Raw genomic sequence first — 20687 nt, forward strand, 5'->3', positions numbered from 1 at the left:
AAAAGGGTTAGGTGTGGATGGAGGCGATAAAGTGCTATTTTCGTACCTGGACTGACGTCCGCGTGTCCATTTTGTAACGGAGTTTTGGCGCCAACATTTTCGCTGTCTCCGTTAACTGGAAAAGATAAAAATATTGACACGTGAAATATTGCACCCGATATTGTTTTTACTATTGTGTAAATCATGATAACTGAGCCAAAAATACACGTTTATTTACCCTGTGGCCATATCATGAATGATTAATTTCGGTACTCCGTTTTTACCTTGAAGTAAGTACTTACTCAGCAAATTGTGACAAAAAACATCCCGAATTAGGACAAGTTTCGCGCTATATTTGCATTTCCTCTAATTACATCAACAGTTAGCGAGTTTTGTTTAAATTGGACAAATAGTTTCAACAGCAAAAATCCAATTTGCCGACTTCCTTTGACAAAAATATAAAATAAAACACGTTGTTTTAAAATAAATGAAATTAAAAATTATAATCAGTTCTTACGTATTATATCTATTACAAAAATGAAAGTCACGATCATTTAATGGTCCACCTGACGGACTTTGCTCAGTTCATTATTAATACAATTAATTAATAATTCTCATTGGTGCGCACATATTTCAGTAGCAATATTTCATTCCACCAGAACACACTTTTCCAGAACTAGAAAAAAATAAAAGTTTAAAGGGAAATAATTACGACTGGATATAGTCCAACAATTTTATTAATTATTCCTTGGACGAGTACTATTTTTACTCGGACTCATTATTTCGCAAACAGACAAGTCCATTCTGTTATTCAAGACACTTCTCCACATGATAATAATCTTGTTTTCTCAGAATTATCACGTTACAAGAGGAATGAAAAATATGCTTCATTTGAAAGTCAAAACTAAGGTCTAATTGTTAAACAAATTATTTCTTTTGAGAGATTTATTTCCATTCAACAATGTAAATGGCCTATAACCCAGTGAATGTTGAAACATGTTAAATTTTAATGAACTATTACAAGTATCGTAAAACGTTATTTTTGTTCTCAAAACGTAGCATAGGTAAGAAATCGCTCTGTAAACAACCGATTGCAATTCATTATTTTTCCGATAAACATAGTTTGTAAACCTGTTAATATTCAAATTAAAACATATATTTGTTAAATCAGTTTGTTGGTATGGCGTCATTTGCGTTGCGTAACTTCTGAAACATCCAAATCCAGTCAAATTGAATTATTTTTTGTTGCTCAAAATTTGAAGTCACGACCGCGACATCACCTGGATTTACGCTGGTGGTGTTTCATTACAACTAAGTAAAACGAATCTGAAGAAACTATTTTGTTTGGTGAGTTTCATATTTTCCACTCCAAATGTCAACCCGGAAGAAAATAAATGTTGTTGACTGCCTTGACTACAAAAAAACTTGTTTTTCGCCCTACTGTTCTGGCTAATAATCCATATACTCAAAATATGTAATAATCTTCACGTAAGAATGTCTCTCACCTTTCCCAAACCTAACTAATTACTGCAATTAAATGCAAAAATACACAAATTTTTAAACAATTACTTCCAGCTAATGTTACTTAACTTCTACTTTCACATTTTCGCCTATGATAAAAATTGAATGCGTTATTATTTGCACTTTTAGATAACCAAAGTTAAATATGCTCAGAAGTTTTATTATCTCGAACAGAATTTGATTTATAACCGCTTGGAGATAAATTTACAGTGATAAGTGTTCAGATTTTACGTATTATTCAATTTTATGCTAAAAAAGCAACTTGGTAGGTAGATGAGAGGTACATTACATTTACTTAATCTTAAATTGTGTATTTATTGATTACCAATTTTTTTGAGAGAGAAAAAAACAAAAGTAGTAACTCCTTTCATCAATTCTGTGCACCTTGGAAGTTTGCCTAAAATTTATTATCCAATTATACGAGATTTCTCTCGCTGTTACGCTCAATGAAATAGATGGCTACAAGGGTGAATGCCCCTGGTAAACAACCTATTTCAAAATCCTCAACACTCCCGTCGTCAAACAAGAACGACAGCAGGATTAAAATAAAAAACGAACGGTCCTGCAATGAGCTTCAGTCTAACAAGTTCAAGAATCAATAAATCTTTACAAATTATATTGACTTGCGTTTATTTATCTACTTTGTCGATCACCCATATAATTTATTGCTGCTCTTCTGGTCGGAATTTATCTTATCTTATTTTACTTTTTTGTTTAATTTTTTTATTAAATTAAAAAAAAATGTTGGCAATATCAACACTCTTCTTATTCGCATTAATCAGTTTGACATTTAATAACTGTCAAACAACTGTCTGCAATGTCATTATTTTAAAAGTAGATTTCATGGCTTACCAGACAACTTTTATTTTTGATTTTTTTTTTTCAAAAATTCGAATGTCTGGGGTAAAAACTCAACGCGGATTAATAAATCACAAGTCCAAGAGTAATTAATTTTGAAATTAACGGAAAAGTTTAGCTATTCCTCAGTATTTTTGGATTTTTACATTTTTGACTCATTGATAAAAATTGGTCGAAAATTATTTTGACAGAACTTCCCTTGCCCCTGAAATACAGTCCAACAAATCCCGATTTTTTGAAGAATTGTAAAAATCGATTTTGAATTTTTTATGATAACCTCAATGTTTTTTATTATATATTTTTATAAACTTCATTACGATTTACCGTGCTTGGATGTTTTTTTTTCTAAAAATGTGGCTGTCTAAGGAAAAAATTTAACACGGATTCATAAACCACAAGTGCAGGAGTATGTTATTTTATGACATTAAAATAACGTTTTTTCGGCAAAATTTTGTAATATTTCAAAGTATTCAGTTTTGCGCTTTTTGGTTTAATCAATAAAATATATACATTGACTTGGTCAAAAAGATTAAAAATCGAAAAATTGTAAAATCGGAAAATTGAAACATTAAAACATGAAAAAATTGAGAAACTGAAAAGGGAGAATTTGAAAATTTATAAATCGAGGAATGGAAATCTGCATAATTCTAAAGTTGAAAAATTGAAAATGGAAAAACAAAAAAAATTTTAAATTGAAAAAAAAGAAAAATTCAAACTCGAGAAAATAAAACAGAAAAATTACAAACTTGTAACATTGAAAACTTGAAAGCTGGAAAAATTGAAAAGAAAAAATCAAAAATAGAAAAAGTGAAAAATTGGACAACTGAAATGAAAAGACGAAAACCTGTAAAATTGAAAAATTGTGACATTGAAAGATCGAAAAATCGCAAAAACAAAACATTGAAAACAAAAAATCAGAAAAAGTGAAATATGGAAAAACCCCAAAATTGAGAACTTGAAAAATTCAAAAATTGAAAAACGTAAAAATCGGATAAAAGAAAAATAAAAATATTTAAAAATAAAAAATTCGAAAAATTTAAAAAAGATAAATTGTAAACTAATTAAAAAGTCCAAAAATTGCAGAATTATAAAATTGAAGAATCGATAAACTTCACATTCGAAAAATTTAAAAATAATAGTATTCAAAAGCTGGAAAATCAAAAATCAACAATCCAGAACATGAAATATCGAAAAATTAAAATGTGCCTCTTGAAATCGGAAAATTGAAAACTTATAAAATCGCACAATTGCATATCGAAAATTTAAGACACGAAACACTGAGAAACGGAAAACTGAAGAAATAAAAAAAATTTAAATCGAAAAATTAAAAAATTCAAAAGCGAAATAATACAAAAAATTGCAAAACTCGAATATCGAAAAATAGAAAAGCAAAGAAATTGAAAATTCGAATATTGAAAAATAGAAAATTCAACCAATCAGGTCTCAAGTCAAGTAGGTCGAAATTAGAAAAAATCGAATATCGAAAGACCGAAAATTCAATAAATGGAAAAATTGAAAATTCGAAATTTTGAAAATTTCTCGATTATTTTATTTTTCGATTTCCCTATTTTCCGATATTTCAGTTTTACGATTTTTCAATTTTTCGATTGTTTAATATTCCGCTGTTTGGTGTTTCTAAATTTTCAATTTTTTAATCAACCAATTTTTCAATTTTTTGATTTTTCGACTTTTCGATTCCCCGATTTTCAACTTCTCGATTTTTCGACTATTAGATGTTTTGATTTTTCGATATTTTCTCAATTTTTCCGTGTGTCGGTGTCTCGACTTCCCAGTTTTTCGATTTTCATATTTTCGATTGTTTCTCGACTTTTCGATTTCTCGATTTTTTAATTTTCCCCTATCTCAGTTTTTCGATGTTCCAGTTTTCTATTCTTCAATTTTTCCTCGATTTTAAAATTTTTCGATTTTTGAATATTCCAATTTTTGGTGGTTGTAAATTTTCGATTTTTTTATCAATTGATTTTCCGATTTTGTGATTTTTCGACTTTTCCAACTTCTCGACCTTTCGATATTTTGATCTTCCCATTCTTCGATTGCTCAACTTTTCGGCTTTTCGATTTTTCGACTTCTCGACCTTTTGACTATTACATTTTTCGCTTTTTGGATATTTGATTTTCTCATTTCTCCATTGCTCAATTTTTCGATGTTTCAGCGTCTCGGCTTTTCAATTTCGCGATTTCTCGATTTTTCCATTTTTCGATATCTCAGTTTTTCTTTTTCAATTTGGATTTTGCCATTATTATGATTCTTCAATTTTTTGTTATGTTAATTTCTTCGATTTCTCGTTTTTTGATTTTTCGGTTTTCGATGTTTCCATTTTCTGGTTTCAAAATTTTTCCATTTTTCAGTTTTATCATTTTTTCGAATTATCCAGATTTCGATTTTTTTATTTTTAGATTTCTCGATTTTTCAATTGTTCGTCTTAAAAACTAAAGAACCCAAAAACTGAAAATCGAAAAATAAAAAAATTGAAAAGTCTACGAACTGAAGAATGGAAAAATGGAAAAATCGAGAATGCGAAAATTCGAAAGTTTCAAAAAGCGAGGAATTGAAAAACAGAAAATCGAAAAGGAAATAAATTGAAAAATCTAATTTCGAAAGACCGAAAATTCGATAAATGGAGAAATCGAAATTCTAAATTTCGATAATTGAAAATTTGCAACATCGAAAAGTCGAAAAATCGAAATAACGAGAAATCGAGAAACCGAAAAATTTTCGATTTTTCGATCAATTGATTTTTCGATTTTGTAATTATTCGATTTTCCCATTTCTGACTTTTCCGAATTCCCGACTTTCCGATTTTTCGATATTTTGATCTTCCCAGTCCTCGATTGCTCAATTTTTCGGCTTTTTGATTTTTCGACTCCTCGACCTTTTGACTATTAGATTTTTCGATTTTTGGATATTTTGATTTTCCCATTTCTCCATTGCTCAATTTTTCGATTTTCGATTCTCTTCGACTTTTCGATTTCTGGATTTTGCAATTTTTCGATATCTCAGTTTTTCTTTTTCAAGTTTGAGATTTTTCATTATTGTGATTCTTCATTTTTTTGTTATGTTAATTTCTTCGATTTTTGTTTTTTGATTTTTCGGTTTTCGATGTTTCCATTTTCTGGTTTTAAAATTTCACATTTTTTCAGTTTTATCATTTTTCGATTTTTCGAATTATCCAGATTTCGATGTTTTGATTTTTAGATTTGTCGATTTTTCAATTTTTCGTCTTAAAAACTAAGAACGGAAAAACTGAAAATCGAAAAATAAAAAAATTGAAAAGTCTACGAACTGAAGAATGGAAAAATGGAAAAATCGAGAATGCGAAAATTCGAAAGTTTGAAAAAGCGAGGAATTGAAAAACAGAAAATCGAAAAATCGAAAAGGAAATAAATTAAAAAATCTAATTTCGAAAGACCGAAAATTCAATAAATGGAAAAATCGGAAATTCGAAATTTCGAAAATTGAAAATTTGCAATATCGAAAAGTCGAAAAATCGAAATAACGAGAAATCGAGAAACCGAAAAATTTTCGATCTTTTGATCAATTGATTTTTCGATTATGTAATTTTTCGACTTCTGATTTTTCCGACTTCCCAACTTTTCGATTTTTCGATATTTTGATCTTCCCATTTCTCCATTGCTCAATTTTTCGATTTTCGATTCTCCTAGACTTTTCGATTTCTGGATTTTGCAATTTTTCGATATCTCAGTTTTCAATTATTGTGATTCTTCAATTTTTTGTTATATTAATTTCTTCGATTTCTCGTTTTTTGATTTTCCGGTTTTTGGTTTTTCAATTTTTCAATTTTTGAGTTGTATCATGTTTTGATTTTCCGAATTATCCAGATTTCGATGTTTCGATTTTTAGATTTTTCGACTTAAAAACTAGAGCACGGAAAAACTGACAATCTAAAAATCGAAAAAGAAATAAATTGAAGATTCGAATATTGAAGAAGGGAACAATTAAGAAAAAACAAAACTGAGAAATCGTAAAACCCAAAAGCACATTTTGACATCACCCCCGGAATTGGGGTTGATAAACAGATACTTTTTGATTAAAAAAAAATAATAATAAAAAATGTAAAAAGTTGAAAAACAAAAATTGTAAACCGAAAAATTTTAAAATCACTACACTGGAAAAGCAAAAATTGAAAAAATTAAGAAAATGAAAAACCGAAATAAAAAATTACAATTCTACAAAGAAAGAAATGAAAAAAATAAAAAAATTCAAAATTTAAGAATTATAGAATCGTCAAATTTGGAAAAACTGTAACATTGAAAAATCGTAACATCAAAAATCGAACACATGAAAAATGGAAAACTTAAAATTATAATTATTATTACATATTTGACATGACAATTAGAAAAATTGCAAATCAAAAATTGAAGAAACGAAAAATCGAAACAGTGAAAAACTAAAAATCGAGAAAAAATAATGAATCAAAAAATTGAAAAAAAGAAAAAACGAATCGAATCGAAAAATTGGAACAGCCAAAAATTGTACAATCGAAAAATTATAGGATCGTCAAAGTTGTAGATGACAATTAGAAAAACTACAAATCAAAAATTGAAGAAACGAAAAATTGAAAAATCTAAAAATTGAAATATTTCATATAGGAAAAAAAGAAAAATTGCAATTCGAAAAACTGAAGGAATGAAAAAATAAAAAATCGAAAAATTATAGAGTCGTCAAATTTGTAAAGTCAAAAAACTATGACACTGAAACATCGAAAAATTCAAAAATAGAATAAATTTTAAAATCGTAAAGTTGAAAAAGGGGAAAGTTTTAAAAATTCTAATAATTATTACATATTTAATTAAAATGCCAATTTGAAAAATTGTAAATCTAAAATTGTAGAAACGAGAAACTGAAAAATCTCTAAAATTGAAAAAACGAAATATTCACAATGTAAAACTTGAAAAAACGAAAAATTGGTTAGCGTAGTAGTTTTATTAGTTAGTAGACAAACAGACGGAAACGGGAGATCCATTGTTTCATACTAGAGATCATGATACGTCCCAAAAATACGAAACTACCTATTCATGTCTGATTACAATAGTTCCTTAGCTACGAAAATAAAAACTACTTTTTCAATTTTTTTTTTTTTTCAACTGACTAGCACCTTAATATTTTACGATTGTAAAGTAATATTCAAAATTCATCCATCATGGCATTTGAAACAAACCCTTCTTATACCATTTTTTTTTTCAAGAACAACTTAAAACAACGTTTATTTTTAACAATAAATTTTAAAATATGACAGCACTATTTACAGGTTTTAATTATAACAATCGTTATAACTCTCTTGACACCACAGTAGTTAATTATAGACATATCATCCACGATTTTAGGGGTCAAATTTGTATTAATTATGTATTATAATGTGATCCAAGCTACTATTATCTATGACTTTGAACTGTCTCTAAATTATGATAATTATTACCTGATTAGCGCGATAATATAATTCATTACCTAATTTATTTAAAGTAAACATGCTTTTCTGTAGTGGAAATAATTAAACAATAAATAAAGCAAACCCTACCCGAGGAACATATTTATGTAAATTTAACCTTAAAGGAGCTTAAAACACAAAATAAAAGGAAGTGAACTGAAAATTGTAGATACTCTACCGAAGCTTAGAAGTCACCAAACACTGAACAAAGTCGTATTAACCCTACATTTTACTTTCACGAAAGTATCTGTATACCAGATAGTGTATCAATCAGATTTGAAACTTACACTGGAGCAATTTTTATTAGGCGTTGAAAAAATTATCGTCAATATAATTTATTAACTAGATAAAACTACAAAAATCAGAAAAAATTTTAAGTACAAATCTCCGATAGTCTACTAAACACTGCATTAATTAGTTCAAATTATGGGTATTTTAAATAACTTGTTTTAGATTCAACTCATTTAACATATGGCACGAAAAAAATCCTTTTTTATTTCCATGATACAAGTTGCATTCACCCTAAATTTAAAGTCGTATTAGAAGGTCAGAGACACATAAACCGTATCAGTACCTTAGGTGAGTTTAATTACAACTGAGTAAAGTTGACTATGCGCACATGCGCAGACAAGGTATATTAATATGTTAACTTAACCCATTAATTCAAAAAATGTATAATTTTCTTCTCTTTCTCTTACTGGAAACTCCTTGACTCATGATGTTTGATGTGAAAACATTCTAGTTTTCAAGAATTCCCTATAACCTCACAAAATATTGTGAATTAATTTGGTCCGAATGACACGAAAAGGTTAAGACATGAATCTTCCCAATTCTCTCCACCTTGAAATTTTCCCTAAAATTTATTACTCAACACACTGTCAATGTAATCAGATAGCAAAAGGGGTGAATGCCCCCAGCAAACATCCGGCGTTAAAATCCTCAACATTCTCGATCTTCAAACAAGAATGACACTGCACAATAGGACAAAAAAGGCCGAAATGATAAGAATCCACCGCGAGCTCCATGTACCACTTCTTGCAAATAGCATACCGGCTTACAAAAGAGGCAAGGTCCAAGTTCATCAATAAATCTCCATTGTAAATCAGAAAATTTATCAGCCGACACTGTCCTCCCCACCCCGCGGCCCTCTATCACCCGACAGCCCCCCATAACCCCAAAACGGCCGCTTTTCCAACCTCGCCGGATTACGTAACGATGTCGTAATAATCGCCGGCGAGGGGTTTTGCGGCCCCCACGGCCCCCCGATTCGCCACTAACCTGCTATTTTCGCATCTCCGGGCTCACTTTTATTCACTTTGTCGATTGCGCCGTCTAGGTTATTGTTGGTCTTCGGCTCGGAATCGTTCACCGCTGCACCAAGAGCCATTTTATGCACTCAACGTTCGTCGCACGATTCTTATTTATTCAATTCAAGAGGATTCCGTTTCACGTTCGTTATTTAAAAAATGTTCAACGGTACGGTATTTTACAACGACAGGAACATTTTGTTTAGCACGTGCTTCGAAAATAACCCCCCCTAAACGCACTAGATGTAGTGCGGGCGCGCATGCCACGGGAGCGGCACGCACTATAATTACGCGAAGACGCCCTTTTCACACGACGATAATTTTAGCGCGATGGGTTGTGATGGGCACGAAATTTCAAATTTGGGGACGGTCACATGTCAGGATTTTTTCATTTTTGGGAATTTTGACGGGAGGCGACTTGGCGGTGCGGGGGGATGTGACGATTTCGTGGGTCATGGTGCTCTTGCGTAAGAGTAATGGGTTACGAAATTGCGACAATGGATAAAGAAAACAAGATAAAAAGTACAATCTGTAATTACGGTTTTATTGATTTGTTTAAAAAAAAAAAGTAGGCAACCAGTTATACACTTGCACTATCAAGGTTTCTGCAGGACCATTGACGTCAAAAGTGTCCTGCACATGATTCTTACAGGAATCATAGTTTGGATGGGGGCTTCCAGGTACTGAAACGGACAAATTATATTGTATTATTATATAAGTAATGAGCAAATTATTGCAGAGATTGCTATATACATCATTATGAAACACTAGTTTACTATTATTTTTAAAGTGTTTTTGAAAATAAATACCTTTTTCATATTCTTCTCTCCTATGTCTTTTAAATATAAGTGTTCCACTGACTTCGTGCTTTTATTTTTATCAGTCTGGGACTGTGGAATTGTCATGCTGAACAATGATTTGGATATTTCTTGTATTTCTCTGGGAGTATCCAAATTTTCTTCATCACAACCCAGACTAAATAACTCCTACGAAAACACATAAGTTAAGATAAAATAAGAGAAAGTTTATAGCCAAATTTTCAAAATATTTTCAGTGATTTTTGGCTTATATCAATTTAATAATTGTTATTAAGTAGTTCAAATTTAGTAGATAATTTTTCACGAATATGTTAAACATTAAAAAGTATCCTAATTTTAAAGTTTTCCTATAGCAGAAAATGCTAGATTAAAATCAAGAACGACTCACTCTATTTTCCCGAAAATTTTGGAATACAGTGGTGTTTAAATTTACAGTTACTTTAACATTACATACACGTCTTTATTTTCACGTAGAAATGTTACCACGAAAAAATAAAATTCGCAAAATCAAATCTTATCATTTTTCCAAAAATCTGGTCACACCTTTACCTTTTTCTTCGATTTTACAATTTTTTGATATCACAATTTTGTCGTTTCCTTAACTATAAGATTCCAAATAAACTAAAGTTCTAATGTTCTAAATATAAAAAACATTCAACAAAATCTTTAAAATTTCCATAGATTGGAAAGACTCTAAAGAACCTAAAGACTAAAGATTTTAAAGACTCTGAAGGGTCTAGAGACTCTAAGGACCTTTCTAAAATTCTGTTTCGAATGCTTGAAAGATTCTAAAAGTTCTAGAGAAATTCCCAAAGCCGAAGATTCTAATTAATGTTTTTAATTTTTTAATTCCGCGACTTCCAAATTTTTCGAATTTTGCGTTTCTTCAATATTTCATTTTCGATTTTTCAGTTTCTCAATATTTAATTTTTCGATTTTTCAATTTCCCGTTTCCTCAATTTTTCCAGTTTTTGAGTTTAATTTTTCATTTTCCGATTTTTTAATTTTGTTTTCTCGATTTTATATCACAATTTTTCGATTTTACCATATTTAATTTTTTCGATTTTGCACTTTTTTGACTTTCAAGTTTCTCAATTTTTAATTTTTCAATATTTCAATTTTTCGTTTCTTCAGTTTTTCAAATTCTTGACTTCCAATTTTTAGATTTTTCAAAACTTTTATTTTATACTTTTTCGTTTTTTCATTTTTGATTTTTCAGTTTTACATTTTTGTATTTTCCCATTTTTTTTTATTCGAAAAGTTGAAAATCGAAAATGCAAATCGAAGTACTGAAGACGCGAAAAACTGAATAAATTGAAAAATTAAAAATCTAGAAAAAATAATTAATCAAAAAATGGAAAGAAGAAAAAACGAATCGAATCGAAAAATTAGAAAACACAAAAACTGTAAAATCGAATGAAAAATGGAAAAAGTTTAAAATCGTAAAATTGGAAAAGTGAAAAATTTTAAAAATTACAATTATTATTACATATTTAAAATCAAAAGAAAAATTGCAAATCAAAAACTGAAGAAACGAAAAATTGGAAAATCCAAAAATTGAAAAATTTCACATTGAACAAAATTGAAAAATTTTAAAATCAGAATATAGAAAAAGCAAAAAATTGATAAACTTAAGAAAATGAAAAACCGAAACGAAAAATTGGAATTCGAAAATCTGAAGAAATGAAAAATCGAAAAATTATAGAATCGCCAAATTTGTAAAGTCGAAAAACTGGAACATTGAAAAATCGGAAAATTCCAAAATCGAATAAATGAAAAATGGAAAAATTTTAAAATCGTAAAAATATAAAAAGTGGAAAATGTTTAAAATTATAATACTATTATTACATATTTGAAATGACAATTAGAAAAACTGCAAATCAAAAATTGAAGAAACGAAAAATTGAAAGAGTGAAAAACTAAAAATTTATAAAATCGAGAAAAAATAATGAGTCGAAAAATTGAAAAGAAGAAAAAACGAATCGAATCGAAAAATTGAAAAACTCAAAAATTGTAAAATCGAGAAATTATAGGAATATCAAAACTGAAAAGTCGAAAAACTCAAACACTGAAAAATCGAAAAACTGAAAAATGGAAAAATTTTAAAATTGTAAAATTAAAATTCTAATTATTATTACATATTTAAAATGACAACTAGGAAAATTGCAAATCAAAAATTGAAAAAACGAAAAACTAAATACTCTTTAAAATTAAAAAAACGTAATATTAAAAAATGTAGAAGGTGAAAAACCGATAAACTGAAAAATTTCACATTAAAAAAACGAAAAATCTTAAAATCGGAACTTTGAAAATATGCAAAATGGAAAAAATAAAGAAAATAAAAACCGAAAAGAAAAATTGCAATTCGAAAGATTGAAAAATCGAAAAAATGGAAAATTGAAGAACTGAAGAAACGAAAAATTGAAAAAATTGAAAAACTAAAAATCGATAAACTTACAAAACCGGGAAAAAATAATTAATCGGAAAATTGGAAACAAGAAAAAACGAATCGAATCGAAAAATTGAAAAACCCAAAAATTGTAAAATCGAAACATGGAATCGTGAAAATTGTAAAGTTGAAAAACTGCAACATTGAAAAATCGAATTAATGAAAAATGGAAAAATTTTAAAACCGTAAAATTGAAAAAGCGGAAAATCATAATAATTATTATTACATATTTAAATTGACAATTAGAAAAATTCAAAATCAAAAATTGAAGAAACGAAAAATTGAAAAATCGAGAAAACTGATAAACCTAAAATTGAAAGAACAAAAAATTAAAAAACGTAAAAACTGAAAAACCGAAAATTGAAAAATTTCACCGTGAAAAAATAAAAAAAAATGTAATCAGAACACTGAAAAAGCGAAAAATTGATAAAATAAAGACAATGAAAAACCAAAACGAAAAAATAAAGAAACGGAAAATTGACAAATCGAAAAATTGAAAACTCGTGAAATTGTAAATCTTTAATTTTTCAATTCCTCGATATTCGAATTTTGAAATTTTTCAATTTTTGGATTTCTTAATTATCCGATTTTCCGTTTCTTCAATTTTTCAAGCTCTTGATTTCCAATTTTTAGATTTTGCGATATTTTCACTTTATACTTTTTCATTTTTGATTTTACAATTTTGCAATCGAAAAACTAAAAAATCAGAAAAATTGAAAAGTTGAAAACTTGCAAATAGAAGAAGTGAAGAAATGCAAAATTGCAAAATTAATACATTGAAAAACTAAACATCGAGAAACCTAAAAATCGAAAAAAAATTGATTCAAAAAATTGGAAAGGAAAAAACGAATCGAATCGAAAAATTGGAAAACCCAAAAATTGAAAAAACGAAAAATTTAAAAAACAAGAAATTAAAAAATGTGAAAGTTGAAAAACCGAAAAAGTGGAAACCGAAAATTGAAAAATCCAAAAATTGAAAAATTTCATCCATAAAAGAAAGAAAAATATTTTTAAATCAGAAGACTAGAAACGCGAAAAATTGAAAAAATAAAGAAAACGAAAAATTGCATTTCGAAAAAATTAAGAAATTAAGAAATGGAAAATTGAAAACTCGAAAAATTTATAAATCAAATATTCAAAACTGTAAATCGAAAAATTGCAAAATCTAAAAATCGAAATATCCAAAAGTTGGAAAACTCGATGAGTTACAAATCGTAAAGTTGAAGAAACAAAAAAATGAAAAATTGTAATACATATTGCAACCGAAAAATGAAAGAAACAAAAAATTGAAAAAATTGAAACTGAAAAAAACAAAAAATTCTAAAATCGTAACATTGAAAAATCGAAAAATTGTAAAAATGAAGAAATAAAAAACCGAAACGGAAAATTGAAACATTGAAAAACTTATAAAATCGAGAAATAATAATTGATCGAAAAATTTGAAACAAGAAAAAACGAATCGAATCAATAAAAATAACAAAATGAAAAATTGAAAAATAAAAAATTGAAAACTTCTGAAATTGTAAAATTTTGATTTTTAAATTCCTCGATATTCGGATTTTGAAATTTTTCAATTTTGCAATTTTTGAATTTTTCAATTATCCGATTTTTCGTTCTTCAATTTCTCAAGCTCTTCAATTCCCATTTTTAGATTTTTCGATATTTTCATTTTATGCTTTTTCGTTTCTTCATTTTCGATTGTACAATTTTGCAATTCTTTCATTTTTTTGATTCGAAAAGTTAAATTAAAAATCGGAAAAAATAGAAAAAGCGAAAAATTACAAATCGAAGAACTGAAGAAACGCAAAATTAATACATACATTGAACTTGAAAATCGAAAAAAATTATTGTATCGAAAAATTGGAAAGAAGAAAAAACGAATCTAATCGAAAAATTGGAAAACACAAAAATTATAATAGAAAAATCAAATATCGAGAAATTCAATCAATCAATCAATTCAAAAATTAACAATCGAAAAATAGACATTCAAAAGCCGTAAAATTTATAGTCGTAAATTTTAAAAATCATAATTATTATTGCATTTTTAAAATGACAATTAGAAAAATTGAAGAAACGAAAAACTGAACAATCGAGAAACTGAAAAATCTAAAATTGAAAAAAACAAAAAATTAAAAAATGTAAAAGTTGAAAAACCGAAAAATTTCACCTTCAAAAACAGAACACTGAAAAATGGAAAAATTGACAAAATAAAGAAAATGAGAAACCGAAACGAAAAAATGCAATTCGAAGCACTGAAGAAATGGAAAATTGAAAAATCGAAAAATTGAAAACTCGTGAAACTGTAAATCGAAAAATTACAAAATAAAAAATTGAAATAACCAAAGTTGCAAAACTCGAAGAGTTACAAATTGAAGAAACAAAAAAAAATAAAAATTGTAATATTGCAGTCAAAATATTGACGAAACGAAAAATTGAACGAACTGAAACTGAAAAAAACAAAAAATTATAAAATCGTAACATTAATTAATCCAAAAGTTGTAAAAATAAAGAAAATAAAAAACCGAAACGAAAAATTGCAAATCTAAAAATTCAAGAAATGAAAAACCGCAAAATTCCAAAATGTAAAAATTCAAAAGTTGGAAAATTGAACTCAAAAATTTAAATTTGAAAATCGAAAAAATGTAAATCGAAAAGCTGAATAAATAAAAAAATTGAAAAATCTAAGAATTGAAAAATTGAAGTCAAAACAGCTGCGGGAATGGTTTTAACGTTATAGAGGTGACCAGAATAAAAAATGCCAAAAAAATGTATATACATTTTCAAAGAAGCAGGATTTGTTGGGCTGTACTTCAGGGGCGCGGAAAATTCTGACGAAATAACCTCCGCCCACTTTTTATTTTGCAGACCTTTGACTGCGACGTTGCCACGTGATTTAAGTAGTAAGCTGACTTAACTTATTCAAAATTTTCCGGATACTTAAACCCTTGAAAAAATCTGTACAGTTCTTGATTATACATTTAGTGCGTTTTTTTTTTCTTTTTTTTCGAAGACAATACCTTCTTAGCATCCAGTACGAAAATCGGCGACCTTCGATACCACTGCAACTTCGTATCATTACTCTGCCTACTCGGAACAAAAGCCGCCGCATAAATACTTCCCGACTTCTTCAACAACTTATCACTTGAAAAAACCGGCTCAGGTGATATTGGGGCAAACACAAACACTAAAAATAATCATTAATAACAATCACAACAACAACAACAACAATAAAACAAATCTACCCATATTATCTTTCGTTATAATCGCCATATTCGTAGTCACCGTGTCCGCAATCAAAATAGAAACATTAACCGGCACAGTCCACACCATCGTCAACGTCAACAAATTCCACACACAAAGTCTCTCACTGCTAGCAGCCACAAGAAGATGACACTGATTACTAGTCCCAAACTCCACATGAGTAATGTCTTTCTTACACATAGGGTGGCTCAAAACACACTTCAGATCGCCATGATCCGGCAACCACGTAGTTACAGTATTACCAAAAGTAACAGCGACCAGAGAGCCGTCAATGGAAAAGGAGAGATCTTTGCAGGGTAAATCGTGGTAGAAACCAACCCACAGACCCATCCATATTTCGCTTTTACCTGTAAAAGCACAAAGTAAGTATAGTACGCATGCGCATCAAGATTTTATTAAGTTAAACCACTCCCACTTACTGTTGGCCGTCTCAGTTTCCGTCAAATGCAAGACGTTGAATTTCTTATCCCCTCCCACAGTCACTAATTTTAAGTAATCGACGTTTTCTAAAGGCTGAAATGCTAGAGCATGGATGTGGTTTTCGTGGAGATCTTCCATCCATGTATTTAACTTGAAACTAAAAAAATATTTTACAATTTGTGCCACAGTTATTTTAATATTTGAGTTACCTTTGAATAGTGACGTCAAATTTCCATAATTTTAGACGTAATTCGGAAGAATAGTCCGGGTCTCGTCTGGATTCAACGGTGGCAAGCCAAAGTCCGTTTTTACTAATCGCGATTTTGGACACTTGGGTGTTTTCTATATTACAATTTCTCTCACTACTTACTTTATTCTGACCAACAACATCTACCTACAGAAAAAATCCAAATACAAAAATATTATTAATAGCGAAGTGAACTCACATTATATAAAAGACTATTATCACAGGACGAATAAAACTGGATTTGACCCACATTCCCATTCATAATTAGCGCTTTCGTTTTTGGGTCCACAACAATCCCAGTTTCATAGCTGTCCCCTATCACTAAATTCTGAATCAGACTGACGTTCTCAAACCTCGGATCCACGATTCTCACAGCGTTATCATTAGTCGCAATCGCGACTAACGCATTATTAGAGGAAACCCTGATCTGGGCTATCGTGGAAGCCAATCTTGGTAAAAATTTTCTTTCATAGTGATTATCCAACTGCCACCTAACCAAAACGGACTCGTCGCCCCCACTGTAAAAGTAGCTTCCTGACGTAGAAAACCCGAGACACTTAACAGGAAGTGTGTGCCAATGAAACACGGCTTTCGACGGTTTTGACGTAAAAATTCTTTGCCAAACCACCACACGACCTGCGCTGTCGCCAGTCAAAATAATCTCGTTTTCCGGGTGACATGCCACACACGTGAATTCGCGCGGACTATCTATGCAAAAAGTGTAAACTTTTAAAACATCTTTAAACGAAACAACGTTGAGGGAAAGTTTTTGCACAACGGCGAAATATTTATCGCTTGAAACGTCCACTTGGTAGTGATATGGGGTGATTGTTAGGCCACAATTGTGACTAATTTCAAGCGTCAGCTCGATGATTTGAAATACAATCTTCCCATCTTGTTTGAAGGAAATTAGCGCTCTGGGGGCACCTTCTGACTGTATAACGTGAAACGTCTTAATGTTGCGCTCTTTAATAGTCTAAAACGGGAATATTAGAATTTATACTTGTTGATACAAACACCAAACCTTTGTTAATAGCTTGAAAAAAGTTACAACTTTCCACGTGATTATCTCTCCAGAACTGGAACAAGCGGTGACACACTCATACGAGTCGTAGTAGTGGACCCCAAAACCCACGATTCGGTCCTTGATTCCTCTAAATTCGGCGAACTGTGCCCCTGTTTTGGTACTATAACCCAAGATTCGGTTCTTCCAGGCGATATACACATTTCTAAAATTACACATGTATTACAGTGGTTTAAAAGGTAAGTACTCACTCAGCGTTGGAAGAAAACTGCGGTGGGAGCTCCACGAACGAGCCCCCTGCTTTAAAATTCACTTTTATATCCATAGACCGAACAAAGTGAGGTTAGAAAACCGAACACATGTCTAGAGCGGCCAGCAAAATGAAAGATGACAGACAGCACGTGACCAGCGCAGATCGCACAATTTCGTTCTGGTCGAGTCCATTGGGAGCTGAAGGGAGATACGTATAATACACAGTGGCGCGCGTCTACTCGCTGTTACTCAGTTTTTCTCTTCAATTTTACGATTTTTAAATATTTCGATTTTTCAATTTTTTACTTTTATAAACTCTTTATTTGTCGATTTTTCAATTGATTGATTTTTCAGGTTTTTTGGTTTTTCAATTTTTCTGTTTTTCAGGTTTAGATTTTTCAACTTCACTTTTTTGATTTTCCGATTTCTAAATTTTTCAGTTTTTTAATTTCTCAGTTTTTTGACATTTCAGTTTTGGGACAGTTATATTTATTTTATATACATAGTATTCTTGAAACAATACGATTCTCAAAAACATGTTTTTAATTTCTTGTGAAGAAATAAGTTTTTTGCAGTTAAGCTCACGACGAATAAAAAAAATCATCACAATTGAGATAGGGCGGGTGGGTGGCCATACATTTTGCCTTTTTGTTTTAATATGTATAAAATTCTTTTTACAACATGAAACTTAAAACATGTTTAAAATGGAAAATTTGTATAAGGAAAAGTCGACTTTGCAATTAAGTCCTCCCCATAATTGCAAAATCTATATTTCCTTGCGAAAATGTACTGTTTTAGCCATGTGTTAAGTTTCTTGTTGTTGAAATAAGTCCACAAATATTGAGAAAAAAAGTCAAAATGGAGCCCCGCCCACCCACCCTATCTCAATTGTAATGATTTTTTTTATTCGTCATGAGCCAAAGGGGCGGAGCTTAACTGCAAAATCCTTATTTCTCTATCAGAAATTAAGAACATGTTTTTGCGTATCGTATTGTTCAAAGAATACTAGTATATTAAGAAAAAAATAAAGGCAAAGATTAGACCCCACCAATACCCGCCCCGATGTCAATTCTCAATTGTGATGAATTTTTAATTCGTTGTCAGATCGATGGGCAGGGCTTAATTGCAAAATCTATATTTGTCTACAAGAATTTACCATTTTAAGTTTCTTGTTCTGAAAAGGCGATTACGTATATTAAGAAAAAAGGCCAAATATAAACCCCGCCCACCCGCCCTATATCAATTGTGATGATTTTTTTTTTTTGATAGCCGTAAGTCAAAGGACCGGAATTTAATTGCAAAATCCGTATTTTCTAACAAAAATTTATCATTTTAAACGTGTTTTAAGTTATTATGAATAAAAAAAATTATCACAATTGAGACAGGGTGGGTGGGCGGAGTTTATACTTTGCCTTTATTCTCAATATACTTAGTATTCTTTGAACAACACGATACTCAAAAACATGTTTTTAATTTCTTATAAACAATGAAGTATTTTGCAGTTAAGCTCCGCCCTCTTGGTTCACGGCGAATAAAAAAAATTATCACAATTGAGATAGGGCGGGTGGGCGGGCTTATATTTTGCTTTGTTGTTTTAATATGTGCAGACCTCATTTCACAACATGAAACTTAAAACATGTTTAAAATTGAAAATTTGTATAAGGAAATGTCGATTTTACAAATAGGTTCCGCCCCATAAAAAAAATCAATATTTCCTTGGAATAATATGCCATTTTAACCATGATTTAAGTTTTTTGTTGTCGAAATAAGTCTACACATATTGAGAAAAAAAGACAAAATGGAGACCCGCCCACCCTCCTTATCTCAATTGTGATGATTTTTTTTGATAGCCGAGAGTCAAAGGAGCGGAATTTAATGGCAAAATCCGTATTTCTTTACAAAAATTTATCATTTTAAACGTGTTTTAAGTTACTATGAATAAAAAAATCATCACAATTGAGACAGGGTGGGTGGGCGGGGTTTATGTTTTGCCTTTTCTTCTTAATATACGTAGTATTCTTTGAACAACACGATACTCAAAAACATGTTTTTAATTTCTTGTGAAGAAATAAGTGGTTTGCCGTTAAGCTCCGCCCCTTTGGTTCTCGGCGAATAAAAAAAATCATCACAATTGAGATAGGGCGGATGGGTGGGCTTACATTTTGCCTTTTTGTTTTAATATGTACAGACAAGAAACTTAAAGTATGTTTAAAATGGAAGATTTGTATAAGAAAATATCAATTTTGCAATTAGGCTCCGCCCCATAATTGCAAAATCCATTTTTCGTTTCAAAAATGTACCGTTTTAACCAGTTTTAAGTTTCTTGTTGAGAAACAGTTGAGAACAGTTTACTTATTATTCAATTTTTCGATCTTACGATTTTGCAGGTTTTTGATTTTTCAATTTTTCGATTTTTTTAAGGTTTCGATATTTCGACTTCACTTTTTTGATTTTTAGATTCTTTAGATTCTCAGTTTTTGCATATTTCAGTTTTTTGATTCGTCAGTTTTTTTTCATTTTTCTGGATTTTTCGATGTGTCGACTTTTTACTTTTTCGATTTTTAAATTTTAGATTTGTCAGTTTTTTGGTATTTTAATTTTTCATATTTAAAATTTTAGATTTTTCGATTTCTCGATTTTTCATTTCAGCTCTTCCATATTTCAATTTTTCTAATGTTTGGATTTCTTAATCTTTCGATTTTTTGACTTCCCGGTTTTAGATTTTCTGTTTTTGAATTGTCATTTTTTCAATTTTTCGATTTTTAAATTTTAGATTTTTCAGTTTTTTGATATTTTAATTTTTCAATATTTAAAATTTTAGATTTTTCGATTTCTCGATTTTTCATTTCAGTTCTTCGATATTTTCAGTTTTTCAAGTTTTCGAATTTTTCAAATGTTTTGATTTCTTAATCAATCGATTTTTTGACTTCCCGCTTTAGATTTTCTGTTTTTCAATTGTCGTTTTTTTTAAATTTCGATTTTTCAATTTTTCAAATTTGACACTTATAAACTGTCAATTTTTCGATTTTTCCATTAATCGATGTTTTGATTTTCCCATTTCTTGACTTTCGAGGGTTTCGATAT

The 20687-nt window shown here is 29.7% G+C and overlaps 2 protein-coding genes across 2 annotated transcripts in view; both read right to left on the minus strand.

Moving 5' to 3' along the window:
• LOC135139226 (clustered mitochondria protein homolog) overlaps positions 1-9592 on the minus strand; it is a 34071-nt gene extending 24479 nt beyond the window's left edge. Inside the window, exons 1-2 of the mRNA XM_064069378.1 lie at positions 9104-9592; positions 47-115 (exon numbers count right to left, since the gene is read on the minus strand). Coding sequence (XP_063925448.1) covers positions 47-115; positions 9104-9212 — 178 coding nt within the window. The 5' untranslated portion in view covers positions 9213-9592. The remainder of the gene's footprint in view (positions 1-46; positions 116-9103) is intronic.
• Positions 9593-9655: 63 nt separating this feature from the next.
• LOC135139550 (WD repeat-containing protein 75-like) lies at positions 9656-17723 on the minus strand. The gene is made up of 9 exons (XM_064069834.1): positions 17603-17723; positions 17352-17556; positions 16527-17303; positions 16290-16474; positions 16080-16237; positions 15642-16007; positions 15417-15583; positions 9942-10118; positions 9656-9815 (listed from the first exon to the last, which is right to left on the minus strand). The coding sequence occupies exons 1-9, from the start codon at positions 17674-17676 to the stop codon at positions 9729-9731; spliced, it is 2196 nt and encodes a 731-aa protein (XP_063925904.1). The 5' UTR covers positions 17677-17723; the 3' UTR covers positions 9656-9728.
• Positions 17724-20687: the final 2964 nt, after the last annotated feature.

This window comes from Zophobas morio, unplaced genomic scaffold (assembly GCF_036711695.1).
Source record: "Zophobas morio isolate AGI-343-1 ecotype UQ-CSIRO unplaced genomic scaffold, CSIRO_AGI_Zmor_V1 ptg000031l, whole genome shotgun sequence".
Taxonomy (NCBI): Eukaryota; Metazoa; Arthropoda; class Insecta; order Coleoptera; family Tenebrionidae; genus Zophobas; species Zophobas morio.

Coding starts and splice junctions, on each gene's coding strand:
- LOC135139550 (XM_064069834.1), bottom strand. CDS start 17,676: ATGGATATAAAAGTGAATTTTAAAGCAGGGGGCTCGTTCGTGGAGCTC. Junction 17,304..17,351: donor TTTTCAAGCTATTAACAAAG/GTTTGGTGTTTG, acceptor TTCCCGTTTTAG/ACTATTAAAGAGCGCAACAT. Junction 16,475..16,526: donor ATAATAGTCTTTTATATAAT/GTGAGTTCACTT, acceptor TTTTTTCTGTAG/GTAGATGTTGTTGGTCAGAA.